Here is a 22,533-nt window from a genome sequence, read left to right as displayed (position 1 = left end):
GAGGAGGGGGGTGATAGAGGAGGAGGACTGGAGGAGAGATCATCCACACGGGGAGGGAAGGGTCAGCACCCCAATGTCTTTACCATAGACTGTGTCCTCTACAATAACTATCTGTCTTTTCTTACAGCTGGTGTACCCCCATAACACCCGGATCACAGAGAAAGAGGTAACCTGTGCCCCCCATAACCATGCAGCATTGTCAGCACCGCTCTCCCTTCTCTATGACTTTATCATTGTCTAATAAGCCCAGGTTCCGGGGGGGGCCATGTTTCTGTGTTTTGTCTGCAGGTCGTGTTCATGTGCGATTAGCCATGAATTCCCGACTCGCACATATGATCCTAAAATCGAAATATAAATGCAGCCATCTCTTTTGCAGAAGAGACATGCAGTGTCTTTTCTGTAATAAAATAAACTTACCTGTCTGCTTCTGGTCCACTTTAAAATGTACACTGAGCCACACATGCGCAGCTCACTTTACATTACCTGCGCTGGGAAGTCTGACCTTGTAAGCGGGAGTTGAATCATCTCTTGCCATCCTAACAAGATGGCTGTAGACCAGGCACCCAGAACATACTGGCGAGGGACCTTGTGGGTGTCAGACTGGTGAGCAGAAGTCATTTTTTTTGGACTTTAGTTTCACTGTAAAGGGGACCTTTAGGCCCGGTTCACACCACATACAGTCCAGTGCATTTTTTTCTGCACTGAGCTGTGCTGGAACGCGGTAAAATGCACTAAACCACAAAGGTCCTTATTTAACCACTTGCTTACTGGGCACTTAAACCCCCTTCCTGCCCAAACCAATTTTCAGCTTTCAGCGCTGTCACACTTTGAATGACAAGTGCGCAATCATGCTACAGTGTACCAAAATTATTATTTTTTTATAATTTTTTCTTCACACAGCTTAGTTTTGGTGGTATTTAGTTGCTGCTGGGTTTTTTATTTTTTGCTAAATAAAACAAAAAAGGACGGAAAATTTTGAAAAAAATAAAAATACTGTTTCATAGTTTGTTATAAAATTTTGAAAACGAGTAATTTTTCTCCTTCACTCATGTACGCTGATGGGTGGCACTGATGGACAATGATGATCACTGATGGGGGGCACTGATCTGTGGCACTGGTAGGTGCCACTGGTGGGTACTGATAGGTGACACAGTGGGCACAGGCAGCTGACACTGGTGGGCACAGAAAATACAGCTGAGGCTTTCTGTGTGAGGGACCAATGTCCCTCTGACAGAATCCAGTGATCGTTTTTTTTTCCACCCACGCTGACATCGTGACGTAAAAAAAAAAATACAGATTACCGAGCTTCTGTTTAAATCACATGATCAGCCATCATTGGCTGACAGCTGATCACGTGGTAAGGGGCCGGGATCGACACCCTTACTCAGATTTGTGATCAACCGAGTCTCATAGACTCAGTGGGGTAGATTCAGGTACAGCTGCGCGCTCCTTACGGAGGCGCAGTGTACCCTTTTTACCCTGCGCCTACGCAAATTATCTGCGCTACGCTTCATTCATGAAGCAGTAGCCACGTAATTTGCGTGGGCGCTGCTCAAAAATGCCTGGCGTAAGGGCGCCTAATGTAAATGATCCCGTAGGGGGCGGGAATCATTTAAATTAGGCGCGTTCCCGCGCCGAGCATAGGGCGCATGCCCTGTCGGGAATCTTTCCCGACGTGCATTGCGGTAAATGACGTCGCAAGGACGTCATTTGCTTCAAAGTGAACGTGAATGGCGTCCAACGCCATTCACAAATCACTTACGCAAACAACGTAAAATTTAAACTTTGCGACGCGGGAACGACGGGTATACGTAACATTGGCTGCCCCTGCTATTAGCAGGAGCAGCCTTACGCGAAACCCGACGGACGTAAACGACGTAAACTGCGTACGCAGGGCTCGCGTAACGTTGTGAATCAGCGTTCGTATGCAATTTGCATACTATACGCTGACCACTACGGGAACGCCCCCTAGCGGCCATCGCAAGAATGCAGCCTACGAAACGATGGCATAAGAAGCCTTATGCCATTCATATCTTAGGCTGCAGTCGGCGTAACAAGCTTTCTGAATACAGAACACTCGTTACGCCGGGGCAAGTAAGCAATTGCGCTGCGTAACTATGGTTACGCAGGCGCAATTGCTCTTTGAATCTACCCCACTGATCACAGAGCGCCTGATCACAGAGCTCATGCACGGGACGTCCATGGACGCTATCCCGGCAATTAAGGCCCTTGCTGTAGCCGTCGTTCGGCTATAGCATGGGCGGAAAGTAGTTAAGGTGAGGGAAAAAATGCACTGGAACGTATCAACAACTTGCATGCAGAATCTCATCCGGATCGCATCCAGACTGCATTTCTATGGTGTGACCAAGCCCTAACTTCCCTTTGGTATTTTCAATAATATTGCGCCTTCCTTTTCTTTCACGTAACAAATCTTGCTCCTTCCCCTCTTCTCTCCATTTCATAGATAACTGCATATAATATACATATACAGAGAGCTCCAGTTTTGTGAGGCATGGTTAACATTAGCTGATGCTTCTTATAAACAGCAATCTTAAAATTGTTTGTTTGTGTCCTTTATCAGTCTAAGTAGCTCTAAGCCACACCGTCAAACTCATTTTGTGAATTGGACTCCCAAGTGTGCAAACTACTGACTCCAATTGGCTTTCGTTGAAGTAATTAGTCTGTGGATTCACTTACTTTTTCCTCTAGCACTGTGAATATTTAATGGGGGTGTTCAATAAAGGCACACAAACAATAAGAATTGTTTATGTGTTATCAGCTTAAAGGGGTTGTAAAGGTACAACCCCCCCCCCTCTAAATGGCTTCCTTTACCTTAGTGCAGTCCTCCTTCACTTACCTCATCCTTCCATTTTGTTTTTAAATGTCCTTATTTCTTCTGAGAAATCTTCACTTCCTGTTCTTCTGTCTGTAACTCCACACAGTAATGCAAGGCTTTCTCCCTGGTGTGGAGAGTCGTGCTTGCCCACTCCCTTGAACTACAGGAGAGTCAGGACACTCTCTACGTTGCAGATAGAGAAAGGAGCTGTGTGTTAGTGGGGGTCCTGACTCTCCTGTAGTCTGGGGGGGGGGGGGGGCGAGCAGGACACTCCACACCAGGGAAAAAGCCTCACATTACTGTGTGGAGTTACAGACAGAAGAACAGGAAGTGAGGATTTCTCAGAAGAAATAAGGACATTTAAAAGCAAAATGGAAGGATGAGGTAAGTGAAGGAGGACTGCACTAAGGTAAAGGAAGCTATTTAGGAAAAAACCCTCTCCACCCTCATCTCACCTCAGAGCACCGTTCCTTGGTTCCACCCCTTACCCAACTCCAAGTACTGTCTCTTTAGAACAAAGTAACGGTTGTGGTACTAAGTCATTTGTGGGGAATTTGTTATTAATAACAAGAAAAGCAGTAAACTAGATCCCCCCCCCGAAAGCAACAATGGGCCACCAAAGAATTTATTATTTTGTTGGTATTTCTTATATCACTGTTTATTAACACTGTGGGGTTCTGAGATTGCCACACATATATGTCACTCATGTTCAAATCACAGTTTTGTGTTTTTAAAAAGTTTTTTATGTTTAGAGTCAGCACGATTTATATATTTCTCACATTTTTTCACTTGTATTTATTGTTTAAATGCTAATCGCAGCTCTCAGAGTGAATAGACTGTCATTTGGTTGTAGGTCCCCTTTTCCTCTTGTTTCACTTTTTTCTGTTTATGGTGTTTTAGCGCAGTTTCTTTCCAACTTTCCAAACAAACTACCCCCTCCCCCCTCAACAATAGACCCCCCAGCAGCAACAACCGATCTCCCTGCAGCCAGCATCACTAGATCCTGCCCAGCAACAACTGATCCCCCAACCAGCAGTAATAGACCCCTCCAACAACAATAGATCCCCAGCAGATAGCATCAATAGACCCTACATCCCTTGCCATTACATGCATTCAGTGCTGGAGGTGGCGGAACTGCGTTCCCCCTGCTTTCCTGCTGGAAATTAGCTCTGTATATGCCAATATGTATATAAATCCTTTTTTTTTTTTTTTTTTTTATTCAGCCTGCAGCCATCTGGGATACTTATGTTACATATCCCAGGAGGCTTCAGGTCAATCTACAGAAACGGCACATGCATACCGGTAGGGGGGACAGGACTGGGTTGTCTCTCCATGGTAAGCGAAGAACATGGGGGTGTGACAACCCTTGTGAAATGGTTTGATTATAGCATGACAATGCAAATTCTACCTAATTTATCCAGTTTGTATCCAATTAAGCAGGCCCACACTCATTGGTAGAAATAAAAGAACTTGTACAATCAGATTGTAATATATATATATATATATATATATATATATATATATATATATATATATATATATATATATATATATATATATATATATATATATATATATATATATATATATATATATATATATATATATATATATATATATATATATATATATATATATATATATATATATATATGTGTATATGTGTGTGTGTGTGATGCACTCGAGGGGATTAAAAAAAAAAGTGCAGAGGAGGTGAAGTCGTTCTGTTTTTGTTCCTGGAAATAACACAGTAATCCATGCAGTTTTTCTTTCCTTAACCACTTCAATACAGGGTACTTTCACCCCTTCCTGCCCAGGCCAATTTGTATCACTGTCACACTTTAAACGACAATTGCACGGTCATGCAACACTGTGCCCATATGAAATAACCCATAATTGTTTGAGACAGATCAAGCTTTCTATTTAAAAAACTCAGTGGTATTTAATTTTGAAAAAATAAATCCTTTTCCCTTGTTTCTGTTAAACAATTTTGCAAATAAGTAATTTCTCTTCTGCAGTGATTTTGCGCTGATGAGGATGCACTGATGGAAGCTGATAAGGCGACACTGATATGCTGTACTGATGGTCGTTGATGAGGCTGTACTTATAATCAGTGCCCTGATTATCAGTGTAAATGTCCACTGTACATGGAAAGCCGGATATCTGCTTTACTTCCCTCAGACACAGACATCGCTGGGGAAAGTAAATGCTGATAATCGGTGTTTGTTTACACATGATCAGCTGTGATTGGACACAGCTGATCACATGGAAAATAGCCTATGCCATCGGCTATTTACTGAGGGACACAGCTCACCACCAATCGCTTTGCGGCCCTGGGGGCGTGCACGAGCGGTGCAATGTGAAGGACGTCGTATGACATCCAGTCAGGATAGTAAAGCCACCGCCTGGCTGTAATTCTGCTATAGGCCAGGCGGGAAGGTGTTAAAGTGAGTAGTAAATGCTTTATTGACCAGGTTTCTCTCTGTTCTGTCTTGCATGATTAGAATCTCACACTTTCTCTTTCCTTTTGCTTTGTTTCCTTCCTTGCAGAAAACTAATATTTGCTACCTGTCCTTTCCAGACTCCTATTCAGGTAGGCAGATAATATCTAAAGGAACATTTAGCACTGTAGAGAATTTGTCCTTGAATATGATGAATATGAAACCCAAAACAAGATATTTCGTGGGTTTTACTACAAAGTTTTTGTTTTGCCCCCCCTAGTCCAAGGGCCCGTCCCCTAATCTACATGCTAAGAGCCAGACGCATGGACTCCAATGTTTTTTTTTTTTTTTTTTTTTTTTTTTTTTTAGAAGCCCTTGATTAGAGCACGGCGCCCTGAGCCCATCCAGTTGTGTGACGATAGCGAATAATATTAATATTCGCTATTGGCTTCCTGATTCTCCTCCCCGGCCAATCAGCAAGCGGGCCCTGAGACCGATTAGCTGAGAAGAGAAGCGATCGTATTGGCCGCCAAGGAGGAGGAGATGCAGGGGAAGCCCCCGTGAAGCAGAGGAGGAGGAGATGCCTGGCTGATGCTTTTGGAAATAACTGAAGTGGACGCCATTGCTTCAGTGATTTCCACTTGCTTCCAGGTCCTGTGTTTAGTGGCTGTTCTGCATTATGAACACACAAGGTCAGCTTCTCAGCACAGGCGCCATTCAAAGAATGGTTTGCGTTTTCTGAAAGTATTCTTTGATTGGATAAGGTGAAGAGGTGTTAGGTTCTGCACCTTGTCAAATAAGAGAACGCTTTGCATTTATTCAGGAATGGCAAAGCATCCTCTGAATGGCACCTGTGTGAGTGGGCAACCTTTTGTATTCACAATGCAGAAGAACAGCTGCTTAGCACAAGGCCTGGAAGTAAGTGGAGATTAGCAGGGTATACTTCAGTGATTTCCAGATTCATCGGCTAGGAATGGTATATACATAATTACATTAATCTAAGCTGGACCAATGTGACAATGCATAAAATACCCATGCCTGGAATTATTCTTTAACAGCTTAGGATCTTCAGGCAGAACGGCGGTATAGAAGATCCAATAGGGACACAACTCCTCTTTCCTTCTCCTACATTGATAAAAGTTCTTCATTGATTATGCTGCTTCTGGCTGGATCTGCGAATGGGGGATAATATCCTGTGACTGATCCGACTTTCCCGCATTTAGATCCTGTTAGAAGCTGTGTAATCAATGATGGAGGAGTGGATGTGTCACCGTAAGTCAATGTCTTCTGCCTGCACGCCTAAAGCTATTAACCACTGCAGTGCCAGAAGTTCAGGGACAAGAAGAGAAAAAATTATCTTTAATACTTCATTACAGGCAAGTGATTTGACTAACGATGAAGGGTGTTGTGTGTTTTCTTTTTCTTTTCTTTTTTAATTATTAATGTGGAATGTACAGTACAGACCAAAAGTTTGGACACACCCTCTCATTCAAAGAGTTTTCTTTATTTTCATGACTATGAAAATTGTAGATTCACACTGAAGGCATCAAAACTATGAATTAACACATGTGGAATTATACATAACAAAAAAGTGTGAAACTGAAAATATATTTCATATTCTAGGTTCTTCAAAGTAGCCACCTTTTGCTTTGATTACTGCTTGGCACACTCTTGGCATTCTCTTGATGAGCTTCAAGAGGTAGTCACCTGGCGCAGCACCCCATCACTCTCCTTCTTGGTCAAATAGCCCTTACACAGCCTGGAGGTGTGTTTGGGGTCATTGTCCTGTTGAAAAATAAATGATGGTCCAACTAAACGCAAACCGGATGGAATAGCATGCCGCTGCAAGATGCTGTGGTAGCCATGCTGGTTCAGTATGCCTTCAATTTTGAATAAACCCCCAACAGTGTCACCAGCAAAGCACCCCCACACCATCACACCTCCTCCTCCATGCTTCACGGTGGGAACCAGGCATGTAGAGTCCATCCGTTCACCTTTTCTGCGTCGTACAAAGACACGGGGGTTGGAACCAAAGATCTCAAGTTTGGACTCATCAGACCAAAGCACAGATTTTCACTGGTCTAATGTCCATTCCTTGTGTTCTTTAGCCCAAACAAGTCTCGTCTGCTTGTTGCCTTTCTTTAGCAGTGGTTTCCTAGCAGATATTCTACCATGAAGGCCTGATTCACACAGTCTCCTCTTAACAGTTCTAGAGATGTGTCTGCTGCAAAAGGTGGAAGAACCCAGAATAGGAAATATATTTTCAGCTGTTTCACACTTTTTTGTTATGTATAATTCCACACGTGTTAATTCATAGTTTTGATGCCTTCAGTGTGAATCTACAATTTTCATAGTCATGAAAATAAAGAAAACTCTTTGAATGAGAAGGTGTGTCCAAACTTTTGGTCTGTACTGTATGTTCCAGTTCCTTGCTAAAGACATTTTTTATTTATTAGTCATTATGGCTAAAGTTCCGCTTTAAAGGGATTGTAAAGGTTTGTTTTTTATTTTCTAAATAGGTTCCTTTAAGCTAGTGCATTGTTGGTTCACTTACCTTTTTACTTTGATTTCCCTTCTAAATGTTTTTTTTTTCCTTTGTTTGAATGTTCCTCCTCAGTAAGCTGTTCTGGCTGACTAACCCCCAGCCAGAATGGCTCAGATGATGGGGGCAAGCTTACTGAGAAAGAACAGGAAGTGAGAAATTCAGATAAAGAAAAAAACATTTAGAAGGGAAATTGAAGGAAAAAGTAAGTGAGCCACCAATGCACTAGCTTAAAGGAACCTATACATAAAATAAAAAACCTTTACGATTCCTTTAAGCTAAATTAAGATTTAATTGAATGATTCAAAGTTTATTTGAAGCACATTAATATGCTGATGCAAACAAGCACAAGACATTTTTTTTTTATTAATATTTCCAAAATCCAAAGCTAGAAACCATATACTTAACTGACCTTGCATGATTGAGTGTTAGAGTGATTGTGTTTTATTTTAATTTTATTTTGTTACAAATTCATTTGAAAGTAATAAGCCTATAGTAAAAAATTATTTGCATGTTTGGTTTGTAATTATGTCTGTACATGGGGTCAGCTACATATACTGTATACAGGCTCTGATTTCTGATTAGTGGTGCTATACAGTAGATTTGACTTTTAGCTGGTCCTACGCAAGAGATTATCTGTCTGTTTTTCCTGGATCAGGTCTTTTTGCATGTATTCAATTTGTCAATGTTTTAAGGGTTGTCCTTATGTTTATCTGCATGCATTGTGTGGTAATTCTTACTTTTACTAAATCCAGACCTGGATTTAAGAAGAGGCTGAAAGTTCTAATTGGCAAACAAAATGCAAATCTTAAGCATCTAACATTTCTTCTTTGTTTTGAAGGATGTCTGGGTGACACACAATTCACTTTTCGAATGCGGCGCTCTGCAGGGCAGAGAAGCATATTTCAAGACAATGAAAAGTACAATAGAGAAGCTCCTGTTACGTTACAGGTGAGTTCAAACACAGACAGTGTTCAGTATACCATTGAAACATTAAAGTTACCTAAAATGGTGTTGGACCACCTTTGGCATACAAGACGGCATGAATTCTCCTGAGAATTGACAAATATAAGTCTTGGATGGTGGATAATGGAATCACAGTTCTGCGCAATGTCCTTTTTTCGTCTTTTAAGTTAAATGAGAGATCTGGGGTATTTTTGACCCCAGATCCCTCAATAAAAAGGACCTGTCATACTTCTTTCTATTACAAGGGATGTTGGCATTCCTTGTAATGGGAATAAAAGTGGTCAAAAAAATGTATAATGGGACAGTGTAAGATGCATACGTAAGTCACCCCAGTAAACATAAATATGGAGTACTCCTAATAAATGTACAATAAGCCTAGTGTTATGATGATATTGTTGAATTAGCATACATACAGGTAAATTCTAATGTCTGAAATTTCTGACAAAATTAAAAAAAATAATGGCATAAACTGGTTACACACATTACAACCCATTTGTACCATCCATTTCAGCTTGCTAACAATCGCAACTATGTTGTGTAAAGGGTCCCCCTGTCTAATATAAGCAATATAAATGGATTTGTTAGATATTGCTTCCGCCACTATCTTTTTGTTAGTAAATCTACAGGAGATTGCACAGGGTTTGCAAAATCAGATTGTAACTTGTGTGGCTGGCTATGTCTAAATCTTTATTGTATCCATATAGTGACATGTTCTTCTATTCTATCAGAGAGATCCCGCCCATTACTATGGATATGTATATTTCAGACAAGTGAAAGACAGCTCTGTGAAAAGAGGTTACTTCCAAAAGGTAAGTGTTTACAATAGGCGTTAAGATTTGTTAAGAGAAAAAACTGTCTCTCCCCAGTAAACTATATACACTGTAAGGATTTTTACAAGCCTTTTTTTCAGATTTGTAACTTTTTTGTTCTGAAGACACGGTTAGTCATACCTTTTTATCCTCTTAAACTGATGGGGGCAACAAGAGGATCTACATTCAGCATAACCATTTGAGAAATAAGAAAAACAGCATTGCATGCATCCCTTTACCTGGTAGTCTCAAAAAGCATCTCGGTAAAGACTAAACGGATGCAGGGGATGCCTATAATTTGACTTCCACTAATCTGCAGAATTCTGAGAAAAATTGTAAGCTAATAAAAGAAGCAGAATTTTAGGTTGGTCCTGTACAAAAATGCTGTACACAAAGCCTCTTGTTTTTATTTTTTATATTACTTTACACACACAAAATTTTTGTTCCTGTTTTTCATGTTGCAAAGAAGCAATATTTGAATTTTTGGCAGTTTTAGAAGATGCTTGTCCTTAAAGTAGAACTATAGGCAAAGCTTTAATTTTTTTAAAGAGAAAGTCAAAACCCCTGTCAGTTTATTTTTGCCATCTGTGTCCCATTGGGAAGATTTAGATTCACTTCCTGTCCCATAGCCAAAACAGGAAGTGAGAGGAAATTCCTGCAAATTAAGGGAATTCCATGGGGACTCCCAGGTCACCAGAACTAATATCTTCATTGGTAGATTTCCACTCTTACTACTTTTCTAGGGACAACGCAACCAAATTTGAGATTTTCTTTTACTTTCTCTTTTAATGATGATAGTAAATTGAACAAATTGAGAGGGTGAATCTCTCTAATGGGGGCACAGACAGCAATGAAACTGACAGGGGTGCTAATCCCTTTCTGTTCTGTCCAAAACAAATATATTCCATTTTAGTTAAACTTTAATTAGAAATGGAAAGGTATCGTTTAAAGACGTGTTATATTTTTTGTTGAATATACAGGTTTTTTTTTTAATTATTTAACTATGTTTATTGCAAAAAGAGGTACAAAGACAGGGTACCAAAAACTTGACATTACATACAATATATCATACAGATATCCTTGCAGCATACAATAGTAAAAAGGCAAGCACGTGCAATAAACCATGGAACAAAATAAACAGTATAACAAACCAACGTTTCCCTGAGTTGGTTCAGTTTCTTTTGAATATACCAATGATCTTGGCGTCTATCACTATGATCAAGGTTAACTTGATTTGTGGGCATAGAAAAGAGGTACTCAATCTCTAGAGGTTGAATACGTTAAGGTAGATGCACACCACACATGAGTGGGGAGGGCTGCATCCATTTCAGGGTTATATGTTTATAAAAAATTGTTTCTCTCAGGAATATTCTTGAATATCTTGCCTATGTTCTTCATCTAAGAGGACCATTAAACAGAGGTTTACCCTGATTACGGCTGAAGATATCCGCCATAACCCCGGTACCATATTATTATTATTATTATTATTATTATTATTATTATTATTATTATTATTATTATTATTATTATTATTATTATTATTTTTTATTTTATTTTTTGTAGCAGGCGGCTGGCTTTTCCATGAAACTGGTCCGAGTAGCTCATTAACAGAACGGTTTCTGAAGCGCCCCCCAATCCAGCTGTTGGCGTTTCTTGGGCTTAGTGTTTTCGCTGGTATGCCTGAGAAACGATACAGCCGGCTGTTGCCATAGGCGATCAAAGAGTTAACCCTTTGACTCTATGGCCTTGGAAGACCAGAGCAACGTCTTCACTTTCTTTTTTTTTTTAACCATTTCAGCCCCAGAAGGATTTACCCTCTTAATGACAAGGCCATTTTTTGTGATACGTCACTGCGTCGCTTTACCTGTCAATTGTGCGGTCGTGCGACGTTGTACCCAAACAAAATTGTTATTTCTCTTATCGTCCATGGACGGACACAGCTCCTTAAATCTTGACAAGTGGGTTATGTTCCTGTTCACAGGAGAGTACTAGGCAGAAACATGTTGGATAATTAAATACATGTTACTTTTACAGAGTTGAACAGCCCCGCCCAGGGGGCGGTCCCTCCAGACATAACCCCCCTCCCTGCAGTATGCTGCCTCAGTTCCGGTCACGGCACTTTCGACCAGGGCAATTGGTGGTTCCTGGGTTTTCTGACATCATGCGTCTGTCTCACAGGTGGTCGTCCATTCACACTTTTTCCAGATTTTACATGGTTGCTGTGAGTGCATCTTCTGATGCTTCTTTCGGCCACTAGGTTTTGCAGGCGGCTGTTTAAAGTTGCACCTCCTCTGTTGAGGAGCTCTGCTTGTTTTGGGGTGAAGTTAAAATTGGTTTTACCGATGCTGTTCCCACCCCTCGTTTTTGACACTTATTGGGGAAGTCCCACTTGTCAAGATTTAAGGAGCTGTGTCCGTCCATGGACGATAAGAGAAAATAGGATTTTTTTGTACTCACCGTAAAATCCTTTTCTCTCACGTCCATGGACGGACACAGCTCCTTAAATCTTGACAAGTGGGTTATGTTCCGGTTCACAGGAGAGGACTAGGCATAAACATGTTAGATCATTAAATACATGTTACTTTAACATGTTTCTGTCTAGTCCTCTCTTGTGAACAGGAACATAACCCACTTGTCAAGATTTAAGGAGCTGTGTCCGTCCATGGATGTCGGAGAAAGGATTTTTTTTGTACTCACCGTAAAATCCTTATTTGTATTCCCCCAAAAAGAGAACATTTTGAAAAAAAAAACACTTTTTTTTTTAGTTTTTATCTTAAATTTTTAAAATGGGGGGTGACAGGTACTCTTGATAGGGGTTGACAGGTACTCGGGTACTTTTGTTGGGGGGGTGACAGGTACTCTTGATGGGGGGGGTGGGTGACAGATACTCCTGATGGAGCTCACGGGACAGGTACTCCTGATGGAGCTCACGGGACAGGTACTCCTGATGGAGCTCACGGGACAGGTACTCCTGATGGAGCTCACGGGACAGGTACTCCTGATGGAGCTCACGGGACAGGTACTCCTGATGGAGCTCACGGGACGGGTACTTCTGATGGGGGTGACGGGTACTTCTGATGGGGGTGACGGGTATTCCTTTTTTATGGGGGTGACGGGTATTCCTTTTTTATGGGGGTGACGGGTATTCCTTTTTTATGGGGGTGACAGGTACTCTGTTAATCCTGATGGAGGTGACAATTACCCTTGATGGGGGTGACGGGTACTCAGGTACTCCTGATGGAGGTGACAGGTACTCCTGATGGGGGCGACGGGTACTCAGGTACTCCTGATGGAGGCGACAGGTACTCGGGTACTCCTGATGGAGGCGACAAGTACTCCTGATGGGGGTGACGGGTACTCAGGTACTCTTGATGGTTGACAGGTACTCAGGTACTTTTGATGGGGGGGGGGTGACAGATACTCTTGATGGGGGGTGACAGGTACTCGGGTACTTTTTGGTGGGGGGGGTGACAGGTACTCTTTATTCGGACACTGTAAACTGTAACTCACTGTTTCTGATTTCTCCTCACACAGGATCGGTGTGTGAGGAGGAGAGCCCAGAGACAGCGGTTACAGCTTTGTTTGTTTACATTTGTGACCGGCTGTGATTGGACACAGCCGGTCACGTGGTAAAGAGCTGAATTTTATTGCCTCATGCCCGATTACCGCAGTGCGCGCGCCCGATCGCCGAGATGCACGCGCCCGGGGCCGCACGCGCGCCTCCTTCATAGGCAAGTGACCGGCTGTGATTGGAAACAGCCGGTCACGTGGTAAAAGAGACAATTTTATTGGCTATTTACCGTAATCGGGGACGGGCTGTCTCCGAGGGACTCGCCGCGTCACCGATCGCCGTGCTGCGGGCTGCCAGGAGCCCGCAGTAGCGGCGAGAAGGGCTGGACGTCATATGACGTCCACCCGGATCGGCGAGGGGTTCCTGCCGCCGTAATTTTCCTATGACGCGGTATGGAAGTGGTTAAAGGGGTTGTAAAGGAAACATTTTTTTCCCTAAATGGCTTCCTTTACCTTGGTGCAGTCCTTCACTTACCTCATCCTTCCATTTTGCTTTTAAATGTCCTTATTTCTTCTGAGAAATCCTCACTTCCTGTTCTTCTGTCTGTAGCTACACACAGTAATGAGAGGCTTTCTCCCTGGTGTGGAGAAAGCCTCTTGAGGGGGGAGGGGGCGAGCAGGAGGGTCAGGACACTCTCTACTTTGCAGATAGAGAAAGGAGCTGTGTGTTAGTGGGCATCCTGACACTCCTGCTTGCCCCCCCCCCCTCAAGAGGCTTTCTCCACACCAGGAAGAAAGCCTTGCATTACGGTGTGTAGTTACAGACAGAACAACAGGAAGTGAGGATTTCTTAGAAGAAATAAGGACATTTAAAAGCAAAATCGAAGGATGAGGTAAGTGAAGGAGGACTGCACTAAGGTAAAGGAAGCTATTTAGGGGGAAAATTGTTTTCCTTTACAACCCCTTTAAGTGGTTAAAGAGGAACTTCCCCTTTAGGGTGGAGCTCCGCTTTAAACTTGTAAACAAAAAGTGCCAGAAAAAGCCTGGTCAGCAAGTGGTTAATTTGTGAATTGCATGCCCTTGAGTTAATACTATTTAATGTTAACACCAATACTCATGCAGTATTTAACTCTTAGTGAATTGAGCCCACAGTCACCCATTGTATCGGGGTAGCAGCATTAGATCCTAGATCATCTGATGCTTCCCATTGCTGCGTTTTTAGTCACTAATGAGGAGATTTTCTAACCATTTTGGAGTAGTGAATGAACATGTCAAAGAACAACTTCTCCAGAGTAATGATCCTTTGCACCCAAACAATACGATACCTTGGCTATGTCCCTTATTGTCACGGTCAGCAAATGATCCTGAAGTATAATGAAGCTTCTTTTTTGTTGTGTGAAAATTGTGAATGCTTATTGGCTGTAGTCGTTGCATGCCATGCTTGGATGACTTGCTGGCATACACTCTACATTGTTATACATGAAGACACACTTGGAAGTGGTCTATTCGTTTAACAAGGCTTTGTAAATCAATCAAAAAATACTTTACAGCCAAAAATTTTACCTCCTTCATTCCCAGCATTATTTTTAGAAAATGTTGCAGAAAGGCACACACTGGGGGGGGGGGGGGGGGTTATTTACTAAAAATTGTCAAAGCCTAATTGAACAAGCTAACGTTTGAAGCTGATTTTCTGTCTGACAAATAGTTTTGCACTTGAATGCTCGTTTTACTTCTTGACTGCAGCAGATGTCAGCAGCTGCTAATTGCATGTATTTTGTTTGAAAATCAAAATCTAGGATGGATGGGGTTTTAAATAAATCTGTTTATAAATACAGTACAGACTTTATTTCAGAAACACCATATGGATAATTTGAGATACATTAAATAACTTGCACATAAATAAAGATACGTCTCATCTGTCTCTTTCCATTTACAGTATAGCTCTATATACTCTGTGTGGCCATTATATTATACCTATCCGTACCAGTAAAGAGGAGAATAGAATTGGCAACAATACCCACTACATTCTGGCTTACAAATCATGCTCAGCTGGTATTAAAAGGCCTGATGTATGCAAATTGAAACCGTCCACATCATGTCCACCACCCTGGACTGTTGAAATAAGACAGTGGGGGGATTTACTAATTTACACAGAATCTGTTGCAGCTCTGCATAGTAAACAATCGGCTTCAAACGTCAGCTTGTTCAATTAAAGTGGATGTAAACCCCCAAAAATATATATATAAAAAAAAATATATATATATTTTTTGATGTCACAATGTAGAGTATCAGATTTCCTATCACCTGTGCCCAGTCTTGCCACACAGAGTTAATCCAGCTCTGAGCAATCCTCTTTTATTGTTCAGTGAAAATTAACAGACTTTCAGATAAAACCCTGTCTAAATAAAAAGTCCTTTCCTCTCTCCTTGCTTTGCGTGACAGTTTTTTTTACATATCTAGCTTGGACATGTTTATCATATGTTATGTTTATCATAATATGAGGTGATTTATAGTTCATTGTATATTACCAGGGTGTGTTATGTGGGGGAGGGGTGAATTTCTCACTTTTTTATACTGTGGATCACCTCATATTATGATATAACATAACATGATAAACATGTCCAAGCTAGATATGTAAATAACCTGTCACTCAAACAAGGAGAGAGGAAAGGACTTTCTATTTAGACAGGGTTTTATCTGGAAGTCTGTTCAGTGAAAATTAACATTAAAAGAGGATTGCTCAGAGCTTGATTAACTCTGTGTGGCAAGACTGGACACAGATGATAGGAAATCTTATACTCTACATTGTGACATTGTGACATCTACTCTACATTGTTTACATCCACTTTAAGCTTTGACCATAAAATCTAGAAGCGGATTGGTTTTTATGCACAGCTGCAACAGATTCTTTGTCCGGCAGTTTTAGTAAACCCCCGAAGATCTAGTCTTCCCATCAGAAATTGAGATTCATCAAATTTGTTTGGTGATCCCAATGTGTGCTTATTTTCCTAGAAACCAGGGGTGGAGTCTGCCATAGTCTTCTGCTGCTGTAGTACAACGTACATCCTATTCAAGTTTGTTTGTGTTCAGAGATGCAGAGAACAGCAGTCTGGCTGTTCTTTTCTGACCTCCCTCATCAAGGTTATTTCCCAGAGCGTCTTTCAGGACAGCACCTCGAGAGATAGTGGCTCCTCCCTCTCCAACAGGAAACACCTTCATTCCAAACTTTAAAGGGAGGCTCCTCCCAGCACACTTCAGTTTTTGTGTTTCCTCCGACCCGGAGGGAACATCTTCAAGGGAGTTCTTAGAGGCCAGGGAAGCCCTGGATTACTCCCGTTTTTTCATACCTTTTACAGGCTAAGAGCCTGGGAGACTCCGCTCCCCGAGCTACCCGTTCGGCGACGGTAGTAGCCGGGCTTTCCCCTTCCATGCATCCGGGGTCCGGGTGCTACAGGCGGGCGAGGTGTGCTCAGTGGAGCCACAAACAGCAGGGGATGGCGTCCGGCGGCCGCGCGCGCGATTCGCGCCATTCTGTTTACAGCGCGGGCGCTGGCCGATGCGTCATTTCCGGCGCGCCGGCCAGGAAGGGGCGGAGCGGGAGCTGGTGCCGATTTCCACTTCCGGTCCGGCGCAACGGCGCTATAAGTCTCCGGAAGCCGGTCAGTGAAGCCACGAGTGAAGCGCTGGTATTCTGCGATGGAGACAGCAGAGAATCCAGCGGTGGGGACAGGCACAGGCACCAGCAAGACCTCGGCGGGAAGCAGCACAGTGAGTGTTTTTTTCCTTCCTTATGAGTTCTGCCTTTTTTTCCTTTTTTCTGTAAGGTGGATGGTCAGTCTCAAAATCTTTTTTCTCCCCCCCAGTGGTTTGGGGGCCTGTCTGGGCACTGGTTGGTCTTTATTTTTTCCTAGTGCACCTATTATGGGGGTCCATAAGTGTGAACAGGGTTCCTCACTAAGGTCTCCCTGCCTTCTCTTCCCTGTTGTTTTTTCCTTGCAGGCTAAGTCTGACTCTAAAAAGAGATGCCCATCATGTAAAACTAAGATGAGTGACAGCTGGAAGAAGGCACTTTGTAAACCATGCATTGATTCTTTGATACAGGAGGAGTCAGCCGCTATGCGGGATGAACTGATTTCCTCAGCAAAGAAAGAACTACTGTCCACATTTCAGTCCTTACGTGAGTCATTAGTTCCGCCTACCACCCCTCTAGCCTCCACTTCCCAATCCTCTCAGGATTCAGTGTCAGTACCGGAACTGATTTTGGGAACAGTTGACGCAGGTCCCAGGGAAGGGGGCTCTCAGGTACCAGACAGCGAGGACTCAGAGGAGTCAGAAGGGGAGTCTGTGGGGCACCCCTCAAAATTTAAACTATCCCTGGAGGAAGTGGACGCCTTAATCAGGGCTATTCATTTAACTCTAGGCCTGAGTGAGGAAAAAAGGGATCTAACCTTGCATGACCGCATGTATGCGGGTCTGGGTGAGTCAAAGGGGCGGGTCATTCCGGTCCATTCAGTGATTTCTGAGACCATAGTTAGAGAATGGCAGGACCCAGAGAAAAAAACCTTTTTCCCTAAAGCACATAAAAGGCGCTTTCCCTTTGAGGAAGATCAAACAGCAGTTTGGAATAAAATTCCAAAACTCGATGCGGCTTTTTCGCAAGTATCTAGGTCCACGGACCTAGCCTTTGAGGACATGGGCGTTCTAAGGGACCCCATGGATAAGCGCATGGATCTCCTCCTCAAAAGATCTTGGCAGTCAATCATGAATGGTTTAAAGCCCGCCATGGCCACAACCTGTGTTGCCCGGAATCTAGAATTCTGGACAAATCAGCTGAAGAATCATATTTCGGCTGATTCGTCGAAAGAGGAGATTCTGGAATCGTTTTCTACTCTGACCGCGGCAGTAGCCTACATTGCAGATGCCTCAGTGGAGGCCATTAAAATGTCAGCAAGGTCAGCGGCCCTGGCTAATTCGGCCAGGAGGGCGCTTTGGCTAAAAACCTGGCCAGGGGATGCTGCATCAAAGAACAAACTTTGCGGTATCCCTTTCTCAGGAGATCTCTTATTTGGTCCAGACTTAGATAGTATCCTGGACAGGACCGCAGATAGAAAGAAATCTTTCCCGGTCAAAAGGAAAAGGCAGCCCCCTAGACGTTTTTTTCATCAGCAAAGGGCACAAGATAAGGGTAACAAACCCCAAGGGGACAGGAGAGGTTGGGCACAGAAAGCCAAAGAAAAGAAGGGAATCCTTTTCAATCCTCCTGCACAGCCCCAAAAAACGCAATGACTCGGCGTCCCGGGTTGGCGGAAGATTACAAAGGTTTCTTCCGCGATGGTCAGAGATAACCACCAATCAGTACATTCTGACCACCCTGTCCCGGGGTTACGAGATAGAGTTTTCAGAAACTCCACCCCAAAGATTTCTGGTGACAAATTTCCCGAAGGATCCAGCAAAATCCCTGGCCATGAAATCCTCTTTAAAGGAGTTGAGGCAGCAGGGGGTAATAATAGAGGTACCTCAGGCAGAACAAGGCCTGGGTTTCTACTCCCATATTTTCCTGGTAAGGAAAGCGACAGGAAAATTCAGGATGATCTTAAACCTGAAACCCTTAAACAGGTCAGTCAGGTACAGGAGGTTCAAAATGGACTCTATTTTCTCGGTCCGGAATCTATTGACGCCAGGTTGCTTCATGGCGTCGATAGATTTAAGGGACGCCTACCTGCACATCCCGATCTCTCCGCAATCCCAAAGATACCTCAGGTTTGCGGTAAGGAGAGGGGGGATAGTTCAGCATCTGCAGTACAGGGCTCTGCCTTTCGGGCTCTCATCCTCACCCCGGGTGTTTACCAAGGTGATGGCGGAAGCCTTGGCCCCGCTGCGGCTACAGGGAGTAGCAGTGGTACCATATCTAGACAACCTGCTATTTTTTGCCCCGTCAAGGGAAAAATTACTGATAGACGTGGCCACGGCTCAGACTCACCTGGAGTCCCTGGGATGGATCCTAAACCTTCAGAAATCCTCATTGGTACCTGCTCAGGATATTCTGTTTCTAGGATTTCAGGTGAACTCTCTGAGCCAAAGTATATTTCTGCCCCAAGAAAAAAAGATCAAGGTCCACGAGACAATCTCTCGACTTCAGTCCTATCAACCCATATCCATAAGGCAAATAATGGCGGCGTTAGGACTATTAACCTCAACCATGCCTGCAATCCAGTGGGCAAGGCTGCATTTTCGGTGCCTACAAAGTTTTCTGTTAAGGTCATGGGATCACAACCTCAATTCCCTGGACAGTCTAGTAAAGATTCCATCTCGGGTAAAAAGATCCCTATATTGGTGGAAGGACCAGAGGGTTCTCTCGAGAGGTCTGAGTTGGTCCTTTCCGGTGGGGGAAAGGATAACGACAGATGCCAGTGCCTGGGGATGGGGAGCCCATTTGGGAAAGAACTTTGTTCAGGGCCGATGGTCAAAGGAGGAATCGGCTCGATCCTCGAACTGGAGGGAGTTGAGAGCAGTCTCATTAGCTCTAGAGAGGTTTGCTCCGGATCTTCTAGACCAACATGTCCAGGTGTTGACGGACAACGCTACGGCCGTAGCGTATTTGAACAGGCAGGGGGGCACCAGAAGCAAGTCCCTGCTGATGTTGGCCGAAGGCACTCTATTATGGGCAGAAAAAAATCTGCGATCCCTCTCGGCAATACACCTGAAGGGATCCCTGAATGGGGTGGCAGATTTTCTGAGCAGGCGTCAGGTTCAGGAGTCGGAGTGGTCTCTAAACCCCGAAGTCTTCGCAGAAATAGTCAGTCAGCAAGTGGGGTCAACCAGAGGTGGACTTATTTGCTTCGAGAGAAAACTCCCAGGTACCTCTGTTTTTTTCTCTAAACAGACTGGAGGGCTCCTTAGGGGTGGATGCCCTGGCGCATCCCTGGGGATTTCGCCTCTCCTTCGCTTTCCCCCTGTTCCAACTGATTCCACTGGTCCTGAGAAAGATTCAGAAGGAGGGAGTCCCAGTAATCCTGATTGCTCCGTTTTGGCCCAAGAGACCATGGTTCTCGACACTCCTAAGCATGGCTACAAGACCATGTTGGCACCTACCTTGCAGGTCAGATCTTCTGAGTCAGGGTCCAGTGTGTCATCCGGACGTATCCAGGCTCTCCCTTTCAGCTTGGTTTCTGAAAGAAGGATCCTAGAGGATAAGGGGTTTTCGGATCGGTTAGTGTCTACCCTATTAAATAGCAGGAAGAAGGTCACAAGAGCCATCTACGCTAAAGTTTGGAGAGTATTTACGTCCTGGTGTCACACTGCTAACATGGAACCTAGCAGTTTGAGGGCCATCCTAGAATTTTTGCAAAACGGAGCAGATATGGGGTTAGCGGTCAGCACTCTGAAAGTGCAAGTATCCGCCTTAGCAGTCTTCCTAGAAAGATCAATAGCCTCCGAACCGTTGGTATCAAGGTTCTTTAGAGCCCTCTCGAGGGCTAGGCCGCCACAGGTCAGGGGTTTCCCGAAGTGGGATTTGTCAATTGTTTTGAAAGCTTTAGCTGGAAAGCCTTTTGAACCTTTGTGTGATGCTTCTCTTAGAGATGCTACCTTAAAGGTTCTTTTTTTTGGTCGCTATCACCTCAGCCCGTAGGGTGAGCGAACTACAGGCCCTGTCAATAAGGGAACCGTATTTTTCTTTATTTTCGGATAGGGTTGTGCTTAGAACAGACCCAACATTCTTACCAAAGGTAGCCTCAGCAGCCAATCGAGCTCAAGAGATTGTACTACCTATGTTTTGTTCAAACCCCTCGGGGGGGAAAAAGAATCGTTTTTTCACATGTTAGATGTGAGAAGGGCTCTGTTATGCTACCTTAAAATAACAGAGTCCTTCAGACAATCAGATTCACTATTTGTTTTGTTTGGGGGCAAAAGAAGGGGCCATCCAGCCTCAAAGGGCACGATAGCCAGATGGTTAAAGCTAGCCGTCAGGGAGGCCTATTTGCATGCAAAGATTGTCCCACCAGATGGGATCTGTGCCCACTCTACAAGAGCGCTTGCGACCTCATGGGCAGAGAGAGCTGGTGCCACCCCGGAACAAATCTGCAGGGCGGCGACGTGGTCAAGCTTTAACACGTTCATACGGCATTATAGATTGTGTTATACCTGAAGGGTTTCACATGTACTGGCACTTTAAGGCTGGCTCCACCCAGCAGTGATGACAAGGGTCAAGGGGTATAGTAGCCATCTTAGAGAGACCACATGTAGAAAGCAGAGATAACCTGTAATGTCCTGAGATGCATGTTCCAGTGTACAGTCTGTACTGAATAAACATCCATTGTACCAGACCAGAGTCTTGTCTCCCTCACAACACAGAGGATATAACAGTGGCGACGAGGATGGGATTTACAAAGTGTCTATCAGTCTGAGAGAGAGACAAAGACATTGTGGATTGTCACCTGGATAAAAGCAATCACAGATCCCAGCAGGAAAATGTCATTAATCGGGACATTAAGTGAGTTTGATGGAGAACAGACATCCTGGAGTTCCTGGGTTGAGAGACTGGAACAGTATTTCAGTGCAAATGTCATCCCAGACAACAGGCAAGTAGCAGTGTTTCTGACAGTGGTTGGGGCCAAGACATATGACACTCTGAGGGATCTGCTTTCCCCTGTAAAACCAGCAGCTAAGACATTGGCAGAGCTGCTGACACTGCTAGAGGATCACTTCCAGCCTAAACCATTAGAGATTGCAGAAAGATTTCGCTTCTATCAGAGGCAGCAACAGACAGGTGAAGAGATTAAAGTTTATGTGCTCGCCCTTCGCAGACTAGCCTCGACCTGTTCTTTTGGGGACTACCTACCTACTGCACTGAGAGATAAGTTTGTCATGGGACTGAATTGTGAGTCAACACAAAAGAGACTGTTAACAGAGAAAGACCTTACCCTTACAAAGGCAATTGAGATAGCTTCAGTGATGGAAATGGCTGTGAAAGATACAGAGGAATTGAACCCCCAGAGCAGAAGGGAAGAGGTAAAGCAGGAAGTTTTCAGAACAGCAGTCAAGCCAACTGCTGCAAACTGGAAATACAGACCCCCACCAAGCCGGGAGTCAGCTTGCTACCATTGTGGGAATACAGACCATGATTACAAAGTCTGCCGGTTTAAGGATCAGACCTGTCATAATTGCGGTAGGACCGGCCATCTGAAACGAGTTTGCCGTAGCAAGAAGGTGCGAGATAAACAACCTCTGAACCCCAAGACTAAGACATATATGGTGGGAAGATATACATCATCATCTGAGTCAGAGGATGAGGCTGTGCTCCACAGGTTAGACATACATCATATGCATTCAGCACCCTCCGCAATGACTATAGATGTAACCGTTGAGGGAAAGAATCTCAGGATGGATGTAGACACAGGAGCAGCAGTTTCAGTTATCACCCAGAAACAA

The 22,533-nt window shown here is 43.7% G+C and overlaps 1 protein-coding gene across 4 annotated transcripts in view; it reads left to right on the top strand.

Moving 5' to 3' along the window:
* The window catches only part of DENND6B (DENN domain containing 6B), a 76,793-nt gene that overhangs the window by 298 nt on the left and 53,962 nt on the right, over positions 1 to 22,533 (top strand). For 2 of the 4 annotated variants that reach the window (XM_040343193.1, XM_040343197.1), the window contains exons 2-5: positions 128 to 166; positions 5,387 to 5,429; positions 8,661 to 8,770; positions 9,514 to 9,594. In XM_040343193.1, coding sequence (XP_040199127.1) covers positions 128 to 166; positions 5,387 to 5,429; positions 8,661 to 8,770; positions 9,514 to 9,594 — 273 coding nt within the window. The remainder of the gene's footprint in view (positions 1 to 127; positions 167 to 5,386; positions 5,430 to 8,660; positions 8,771 to 9,513; positions 9,595 to 22,533) is intronic. The other 2 variants (XM_040343194.1, XM_040343196.1) reach the window with 2 other exon arrangements.

Source organism: Rana temporaria, chromosome 3 (genome assembly GCF_905171775.1).
Source record: "Rana temporaria chromosome 3, aRanTem1.1, whole genome shotgun sequence".
Taxonomy (NCBI): Eukaryota; Metazoa; Chordata; class Amphibia; order Anura; family Ranidae; genus Rana; species Rana temporaria.
The sequence above is the reverse complement of the archived record's forward strand: the minus strand, read 5'-3'. Positions and strand labels throughout refer to the sequence as shown.